At 31.7% G+C, this 10298-nt stretch overlaps 2 protein-coding genes across 2 annotated transcripts in view; one reads left to right on the top strand and one right to left on the bottom strand.

Annotated features, from left to right (window-relative positions):
* LOC103861069 (potassium transporter 9) overlaps positions 1 to 10298 on the bottom strand; it is a 645946-nt gene that overhangs the window by 113773 nt on the left and 521875 nt on the right. The window lies entirely within an intron of this gene.
* On the top strand, positions 1098 to 9266 carry LOC103861258 (protein DETOXIFICATION 39). Its single transcript, XM_009138973.3, has 8 exons — positions 1098 to 5431; positions 7073 to 7704; positions 7975 to 8031; positions 8143 to 8381; positions 8487 to 8605; positions 8718 to 8804; positions 8921 to 8982; positions 9073 to 9266. Coding segments are annotated over exons 1-8 (1527 nt in total). The 5' UTR covers positions 1098 to 5101; the 3' UTR covers positions 9074 to 9266.

Genomic DNA, 10298 nt, shown 5'->3' with positions numbered 1-10298 from the left:
ACCTTGACATTGGTCATTTTTTCATCAAAAGAAAATAAAATTACATTCGTAAATAGGGGTGGACACATATCAAGTATCTGGATATTTGGAAGCATTTTTGTCGATTCGATTTTTAGCCACCTAGATATTCGGTGACTCGGATATCCGAAATGTTTTAGAATTTTAAAGAATATTCCATTTGATTCGTAAATAAAATAAAATTTTAAAAATAATTTAATAATAACATTTTATTACAAAAATAAAACATTATATAACCTTTTAATTCTAGTACCTAATATAATAAATTTATATTGTAAAACTGATATAAAGTATAATATATATAACATATATATATACTACATATATAAATAATATTACATTCGTAAATAGGGGTGGACACATATCAAGTATCTGGATATTTGGAAGCATTTTTGTCGATTCGATTTTTAGCCACCTAGATATTCGGTGACTCGGATATCCGAAATGTTTTAGAATTTTAAAGAATATTTGATTTGATTCGTAAATAAAATAAAATTTTAAAAATAATTTAATAATAACATTTTATTACAAAAATAAACACACATATATAACCTTTTAATTCTAGTACCTAATATAATAAATTTATATTGTAAAACTGATATAAAGTATAATTTATATAACATATATATATATATAATTCTTTTCATATATGTATATATATGCATATAACATATCGAATTAGATATATGTTCCTAAAAATATTGGTATTAGTGATTTGCTTCTTTTTTGGATATTGTATTTTAGTATTTGATTTGTTTCGTAGAGTTTCAAATATTAAGATTTTTTGGTTCAAATCAAAACAGATAACAAATCGAATCAAAATTTATGAATATTTTGCTCAATTTTATCCGTAAACAATAAAAATAATATATATATAGTTTAGCTTTTGATTCGTTATCTATTTTTATTCGAACCGAAAAATCCAGAGTTTTATTGGAACTATGTATGTGAGTTTTATATTAAAAAAAATCACAAAGTACATAGTGTGAACACATTTATGATTATAGTGTGAACGCGTTAGCATATTTATTATCAAATCATTGTGAAGCTGCCACGTGTCTATTATAATGTGAATGCATTTATTACAATGCTTCTCTTTTAATATATAAGGGATATGAATAGTAGCTGTTTTGATTTTACTATTGAATATAATGTTATGGATATACAATATTATTTTACATTTTAGCAGAATGATATTTAAATTGAGCTTTCTAACTAAACTTACTTTATGCCTCCAAGTGTGAATTTTATTTTCTTTCTTTCTTTTCTACTACATTGGAGGGTAGCTCTCCAATAAATACTGCTTGCCCCACAACATCTACATAAAACGCAACATCTACATAAGTCAATATTCAGTCAAACAAAATTCAAACAATCACGATTTTCTTAAGAAACTTTTTAAGCTTATCAATCAAGAAACTTGTGTTTAGCCTTCCATTTAAAATAGTTTCAAACTCCATAAAAGAAAGAAACATATCGGTCACTACTGAATTCATATGGAGTAATTATGGTGAGGTCTATAAAACCCATTTTATAAACAGTGAGCGGTAGGTCGGTATTCACCAGTGCTGAAATTAAGTAAAACATTTCAAGGTTTTTCTAATCACCCATACGGCAGTCCTCCCCAAACTAACCAAATAGTTTTTCTTGTTGCATGAATTTTAATACACTGTAACAAAGATATGAATAATTAATAAGTCATGACAGACGCATGAAATATCAAATATTTCTTGACTAAATTAGCTTATAATCGTTTACCTTGTCATATAAAATGATTCTGATGTGTCACCAAATTGTTTATTGAATTGTTTAAATGTGCATGTGAACAGCTTTCACGTGGATCCACCAATTCGTTTTGCAAGGTTTCACTTCGGAGAGGTATGATAACTTCTCTGTAAGCTTCATGTTTTCTATGTAGCTATTGGTATTTTGTGTTAGCTGCCACCTCTGCCAATTACGGTGTATATATAGCACTGGAAAATAATGTTAAACAGGTCACGGGGATATTCAATAATATTTTCCTAGTGAATCGGGTTTAGAAACTAACTAATATAGAAAATTAAAAATATAATTTAGGATATTGCATTTCTTAATTTGTAACTGAATGGAAAGCATATAGCGTAGAGCATCATTTATTAGTTTTTAATGCAAAATTATATGTATATTTTGATTGGTATCTCTGGAAAGATACCTTTTTGTGTGTCGGTTGTCTAACAAAATTAAACTCAGTAATATTATTTGCTGATCTTGTTAATATATTGAGCCTGAATAGGGATTTAGAAATCAAATGGAAATCTAGTGGATAATCTTTACAGTTATGAAAGATCCATACTTCGAAGTTCGAATGATCCATATATTCCATATTCCGAAATGTAAAATATTGTTCGTGAGAAAGATATGCAATTTGTGTGGTGATTAGTTATCTTAAATATGATAAGTTCATACTTATAAATAAAACATTTATTTGATACATATAATGATTGTATATGTAACGACTGACCGTTTTTATATTTTATGGTATAAGGTTTTGTCATGATTGGTAATTTGGTATTGGATATGTTACAAAGGTCAAAGGGAGAGTTTAAATTAAATACAGAAATTTTTCTTCATAAAATTTTTGTAAAGCTTTGATTATAGGACTTAATTAAAGGTCAAAAGTTTTAGTTTAAACTGAATATAATTTCTGAAGCAATACTACATAAACGTTACGTAAATTTGAGAAACTAAAATCATCTTGAAGTGTTTAATCTCTTGAATATTCGAGGAGCTAAACCTCACTTTTATTAAACGTAGGTGGAACTTTAATTAATTACACGTAAAGGGAAAAGAAACTAAAATCATTTGTGGAATTAAAAGGCATTTCGTGTTAATATATCACTAAATAAAAAGCATAGACTTAAAATATTCCAGTGGCAAAGATTTGTAAATACTTCAAAACTTTAAGGTGGTCTCAAAAAAGGTCCTTCAATTTTAATAGTATTGATATGATACGCGAGAATATCGTGTTCTGAAAAAAAAAACACTTATTTAAAAACGGACTACGTATCAATATGATATAACACAATATTCTATTTTTCTTTGTAGTGTTTTACGAGTAGATAGACTAATTATTTGTGACTGATTTAAATTTCAAAATGATACCATATATTAGTCGTTTACAAATGGAAAAATTGGTTCAGTTTGTAGGAATTGATGTGATCAAACAGTAACTTAAAGGATGCAAAGATGAAAGAAGAGGAAAGACAAAAGACGAAAGGTGCCGAAATCTCACTGCTTAGTAAGGACAATGTTGTCCAGCTAACTACAACCATAAAATCTTGGTAGATTATACAACGTGAAATTCATTTTTATGTTTTCCGGCAAGTTTGAATTTTTTTGTCCACATAGTCATTCTTTTTCAATTGATAATTTTGGCCGTCGTCAGTATTCACGTTATTACAACATTGTCGAAAATAGTATTTCATAATTTATAGATTATATGATTAATCTTGAAATATTGATTTCATACAGAATAAAAAACAAGACCTAGCTATTTTGGAATTGTTAAACTGTATAGAAAATATTTTGTTACGATGGTCTTGAATATCACACTATCATATGTAGAGATAATGTGAGATATTATAATATAGTTAATTTTATATATTTTCAGTAAGAGAACTGGTGACGAATAGAGCACGTGACAAAAAAAAATGATCAGTTACATTAAATAAATCATTTTAAAATTATAATTTCTTTCTCGTTTTTGTTTTTCTTTTTAATTCTAAAAGGTTCACTTTAGTTTGTTTCCTTCTTTCGTACACGATTTTAAAAACTAAATCAAAACTCGTTTTCCGTATAATTTTAAAACGTCTGCTCCAGTTAATTATCAATATTTTTCTGTATTATAATTTCAATAATTAACATAGTATTAAATATTAGATATGTTTTCCGATTTCTATACATTTAACAGGTTATTTAGAATAATTGCATCATGCTTTTGTTTTATATAATTCGCAAAAATGTTTTTACACTGCCTCTTGAAACCCACCGGACAAGTCTTGTACCTCTCAGCCACTCAATTCCTTGTCTTTAGCACAAAACACAAATGGTTTGGTTTTTCTTAATTATCTTCATTTCTTTTTTACTAGGGGATTTGCACTAGATGGCTATGAAAGAAAATATAATTAGCTAGATGGATAAGTCACTGTGCAAATTCTATAAACCCAAATGTACCCTTGTATATCTACCTCTACCCAACTCTCTCTCTTATGTCTCTCTCTTCTCCCTCCTCTTCCTTTCTTCCATGGGATTAATGGTGACTTCTCCAGTTTCAGAATCATTGTTGCTCCTTCCCCCACTTCCTGAACACCGCCATCTGCTCTTCCTCTAGATCTGTTTGGTGGGATCCCTGCCCCCGACCCTCCTGATCCTCTGACCCTCCCGACATGTTCAGCGAATCAGATCTGTCGTCTCCACCTGTCTCTGTTTCACCATAACAGCTGCAAGGTCTTCTCTTTTTAATTGTACAACAACAGTTTGCTCGGTCTGTTTGCTGCCTGTACCTCTTAGAGTGAAGCTTGTTAGGCATTTGCTTCTCCCTACTGTTGGTTGCAGATCTTGGATTTGTGATTTTGTTTGGGAAAACAACGTTTTTTCATGTTCTTAAGTTTATTTTTTAAATATATGGTTTATGTGATCCGGTTAAATGATTCTATTTGGGATGAAACCTATATTAGATTTGGATTGCTTGCCTTCAATTTAAGGAACCAGTTACGACAATTACTTCAGGATGAAGATTTTGGTTGCAGATCTTTGACACACAATGAAAAGGATATTATTGTCATTACACCATCAATCTCCTACCAAATCTGCAAATATAAAAAACTTATGACCATCTGCCTAATTACCGACCACTTTTTGTATATACACCAAAATAGGCCTTTTTACTATTTTAAAACCGCACAGATCCTCATATCTCCTCCCCCCCCCAACCCCGCCCCCGCCCCAACTCCCTCCTCGGTCTTTATTATATAAACCCTGCTCTCGTAAGACTTGTTATAAAACTTACAAGTTAAAACAAGATAAAAACCAAACACAATAACCAATGGTTGTGCCAATTGAGACAGTGGAGAGAAGAACCGATCTCCAGCGACCTTTGGTGGATCCGACGGTCTCGGAGCGAAAACCTCACAATGATGTCGGACTCGAGAGCGTTTTGACGGAGAGTAGCCTTCCTTATCGGAGGCGCGTGTACCTAGGAGCGTGCATAGAGATGAAACTACTTTTCCGGTTGGCACGTCCGGCTATACTTGTCTATTTAGTTAACAGCGGCATGAGTATCTCCGCTCGTATCTTCGCCGGACATCTCGGCAGTCAGGAACTCGCCGCCGCGTCCCTCGGAAATAGCTGCTTCTTTCTTGTCTATGGCCTCATGGTACGTTTTTACTCTACACTACACGGTGAATGATATAATTATTTAAAATTATCAACTCTTATTTTGTTGACTCATGATAGTAAGGTATTAACTTTATTTAAAATTATCAACTCTTTTTCTGTTGACTCATGATATCAACTTCTTAATTCACGCTACACCACATAGCAATGACCATTTGGTCATAGAGTTGACTTTTTTAGTAAAAATAGTCGAGATGACGAGGAACAGAGGAAGTGTTTAGTAGAGAGTTTTTTGGTGAAAAGTTTAAGATTGTAAAAGCAAACACTCTTTTTCTTTTGTCATCTTATATTATCTTTGATAGTTTTTGAGCCAAAATTACAAACACTTTATTTCGCTAGTAGTGTGTATGAAGAATTAATATCATTGTTTTTTTCTTCTGCATTTGGTATTCAATGTTTACGGTCAACCGCCACCAAGATGACCAGTTGAAGTTTTAAGAATTAAAAATTTCCCTCGTGTGGCGCGTGAACATTAAATTTTACTTTGTTGCTGACTTGAATGTCGATACTCTCTTCTTCGATTCCCACCAAATCTAATAAAAATTGATATAAAATGCTAAGCTTATCTAATCTTACCAAACTTATAAATATACGTATATGTGCGGATACAACGATAGTCATTTATTTAAGTGTTAAATACGTATTACTCTAGTCTCTAGGCTCAGCAGCAAGTACAGTATTGTTAAAAAAATATCACCTCTGGTTGCACTGAAGCCTGAAGGTAACTTAACGATTCAATGTTCTTAAAAAAATATCAAACTTATGTATGCAGCAACTTCCGTAAACATATAGTTCTTCATTTAGTACAAAATGAAATAATCTTTCATTTTCTTATTATAGCGATTTTTTCGATAAGAACTTTTAACGATTTCGAGTCTGGTTTGGCTTAATAGAATGTGTACCTGAAGGTAACTTAACGATTCAATGTTCTTAAAAAAATATCAAACTTATGTATGCAGCAACTTCCGTAAACATATAGTTCTTCATTTAGTACAAAATGAAATAATCTTTCATTTTCTTATTATAGCGATTTTTTCGATAAGAACTTTTAACGATTTCGAGTCTGGTTTGGCTTAATAGAATGTGTAACATAAAATCTTGGGTAGCATCGTTTATTTTCAAGTGTTTCTTTTGAAAATTCTCAGTTTACTCACTTTAACAATTAGTGTATAAATGAATTTTTATTCTCGTGGACTCAATCCTCTTTCTCTTGAAATGAAATGAAATAATGAATGGTTGATTCGCACTTCTGAAAAAGCAAAAAGAAAATGGCAGTATATACGTAGATTATTGATGCCCGAAGTCGTGACATTTACCAACTTCTACTTTGCATTTTTGTTTTTGCTAGACTCTAATGTTTTTTACCGAAAAAAAAAACTTCCAGACTACCCATAATTTTACCCCCTAACTTTTAAATACAAATAAAGATATTCTTATAGAAAATCCCCAAATTTATTAAATTTACCCGAAAATTATCATCTTGCAAGTTTTCTTCCCTTTTCTACGTTTGAAAATACGTCTTACCTTTTTCAGCTGTGAGTTAAAGTATACAATTAAGCTATTGCAGATCGAGAAAACTTTATTTTATAGATTCAATTAAGTTTTTTTATTTCCTTTTCAGTTGGGCATGGGCAGTGCAGTCGAGACACTATGTGGACAAGCATATGGGGCCCAACGCTATGACATGCTTGGGATCTATCTCCAAAGAGCAACAATGGTCCTTGCTTTAGTGGGTTTGCCAATGACAGTGCTATACACCTTCTCATACCCGATTCTACTTCTGTTAGGCGAACCTAAAACAGTATCATACAAAGGTTCTTTGTACATCGCCGGACTCATCCCTCAAATCTTTGCCTACGCCGTCAACTTCACGGCCCAGAAGTTCCTCCAGGCCCAAAGCGTGGTGATCCCCAGCGCGTACATCTCAGGCGCCGCCCTTCTCCTCCAGATCTTGTTGACGTGGATCACCGTTTACGTAATGGGCATGGGCCTTATGGGAATCGCTTGCGTTCTTACTATCTCTTGGTGGGTTATGGTTGTGGCTCAAGCTTTGTATATTAAGAATAGTCAAAGGTTCAGACACACGTGGACTGGTCTTAGCTCGAGATCGTTCCAAGGTCTATGGGGTTTTTTTAAACTCTCTGTTGGCTCCGCGGTTATGATCTGTCTGGAAATGTGGTATTCACAGATTCTGGTTCTTCTCGCTGGTCTGCTTAAAGACCCTGCTCTCTCTCTAGATTCTCTCTCGATTTGGTAAGTCTATTATGAGTCCATTATTTGATTAATATCTTGAATTTTTCCAACAAATATTTTTATGTTTAGGTCTATTTTTGGTTGAGGGGACTTGTCTATACTTTTAGATACAATAACCACTTATTCTATCCCCACGAGAAAAATAATTGAGAGAGACTCGTGAATTATGTTTTTTTGGTGTACATTATTGAGGCAGACCTCACCTATCTAATGATTTGACATAATTATAACTTGTGCGATATGTATAACATTTACTCCCTTTTGTTACAGTATGGCAGTTTCAGCATTATCATTCATGGTCTCGGTCGGTTTCAACGCGGCTGCAAGGTTAGTATTTATTCCGTCTTAAATATTAAATCATTACTTGTTAGCCACGATTATTAAAATTAAATGATGAAGTTGACAAAAAAAAATGATGAACTGAAAAATATGTGACAGTATAAGAACAAGTAATGAGCTCGGAGCGGGAAATCCAAAATCGGCGTTGTTCTCTACATGGACGGCGACTTTCGTTTCCTTCGTGATCTCCGTCGCGGAGGCAGTCATCCTGTTGGCGTCACGTGATTACATTAGCTACATTTTCACGTCGGACGCTGACGTGGCTAAAGCCGTCTCTGACCTCTGCCCTTTTCTCGCCGTCACAGTTATCCTCAACGGAATCCAACCCGTCTTGTCCGGTACGTATATGCACGTGCAGTTAAAATTAGCTTCAAACCGGAGAAAACCAGTGTATATGGTTACTAAACTGGACCAAATAATCTCGAATTGGTATGTGTTTGTAGGAGTGGCAGTGGGGTGTGGATGGCAGGCATTTGTGGCGTATGTGAATGTTGGTTGTTACTATGTTGTTGGTATTCCCATTGGTTGTGTTCTTGGGTTTACTTTCAATTTGCAAGCCAAGGTCGTTTTCAATATTTTCTGCATAATTTATTTTTTGGTGTAAACTTTCTGTATAATATATGCTTTCATCTATATCGTAAAATCAAATTTATATGTGAATTAATTGGTGATAGGGAATATGGACCGGGATGATTGGAGGTACCCTCATGCAAACCCTCATTTTACTTTACGTCACGTACCAAACAGATTGGGATAAAGAGGTAAATATAACTTGATACGAACTCGCATCCTATTGGTTTAAAATCATATTTTTAAGTTAAATATGGTTTTAAGGGTTTCTGCATATTATTGAGATTCTTATTGTTATACAAAAAAGGTGGAAAAAGCTAGGAAACGATTGGATATGTGGGACGACAAGAAGAATTCTCTCCAAAATTAGTAATGAACTTAATAAAAAATTAATTATCAGAAACAGCTAGCATTTAAATTTTAAACATAATATAATACTAATATATAAAAAAAATGCAGGTTATTATGTCTGCCGGAATGAAAGACCAAAAAAGAATAACATGTGACATGTGTGGTGGTCTGTGGAGGTATTTGAAAAGAAGATCTTCTTTTTGAAACTTTTTCTTTGTAATAATATTTGTTGGCTGATCTAATGGATGGTTTTATCAAATCTTATTTAAATTTGTTTTTAAATTGATCTATTGTATATTACTCGAAGACCATTTTTAAATTCAAATCTATATTACTAAAACTCAAGTACAAAATTAGAGTGTTTGGAAACTTGAATATGACTATTAAAAAAATTTGAAGTGTTTGAAAAGATGGATTGTAGGTTTTTAAAAAAAAGTTAATTTTGTTTGGAAACAAGAATAGTAGTATTAAGAAGAAAAAAAAAAGTAACGGATTTATGTTATTAAGAAAAATTGAAAGTCCATCATATTATAATAAACTATCTATCTCGGCCAGTTTTAAAATATACGAAAAATGGGTCAATCTAATTACCTAAAACTTTTTTTTTTCTAAACTAACCATAAAACAAATTTTAAACTTTATACACATATTTCAAATCAAAATAATAATTTAAAGTTGATTTATATCAAAAATTGATTAAAAATAATACATATATTCAAAAATGGATTTTACTAAACTATTTTTCAATAACCATTATAAAAAAAGGTTGTCAATATATATAAGAAAAATACAATATAAAGCCCAATTTGAAATACCAACTCAAATTATGGTTTTTATATCTCATATTAAGTTTTAAATATATAATATATGTAATTGTTTATATGATGGTACATATAAAATCCTATTAATTATATGATTACTTATATGATGGTACGTATAAAATATGATTGATTATATGATGACAATATATGATATATAATAATGACTAAGGATGGGCTTTCGGGTACCCATACGAGTTTGGTTCTGATCGGTTTGCGTTTCGGGTTTTCGAGTTCAAAGATTTCAGTCCTATTAGGATGTTTCTAAATTTTGGTTTAAGTTCGATTCGGATCTTTGCGGGTTTGGTTCGCGTTTGGTTAACTCATTTAAATTATTTTTAAAGTTTTAAATCATTATCTATTTTTAATTTCTCAAAATCTATTAATAAAATAATATATTACCTATAAATTTGAATAACATATGTCAGAATACCTAAGCTTAACATATCAATTGGCTTGATTTAAAATTTTGGATACGGAATCAATAATTATTTTAAGTCTTTTTGGTGATTTGAA

This window comes from Brassica rapa, chromosome A03, assembly GCF_000309985.2.
Source record: "Brassica rapa cultivar Chiifu-401-42 chromosome A03, CAAS_Brap_v3.01, whole genome shotgun sequence".
NCBI lineage: Eukaryota > Viridiplantae > Streptophyta > Magnoliopsida > Brassicales > Brassicaceae > Brassica > Brassica rapa.
Note: the sequence above shows the minus strand (reverse complement) of the source record. Positions and strands in the feature narration are given on the sequence as shown.

Bases quoted from the DNA above. Each gene is read 5' to 3' on its own strand.
- LOC103861258 (XM_009138973.3), top strand. From the start codon at position 5,102: ATGGTTGTGCCAATTGAGACAGTGGAGAGAAGAACCGATCTCCAGCGA. The intron at 8,032-8,142 runs GTTAGTATTTAT...AATATGTGACAG, and splicing joins GGTTTCAACGCGGCTGCAAG to TATAAGAACAAGTAATGAGC. The intron at 8,606-8,717 runs GTCGTTTTCAAT...AATTGGTGATAG, and splicing joins CTTTCAATTTGCAAGCCAAG to GGAATATGGACCGGGATGAT.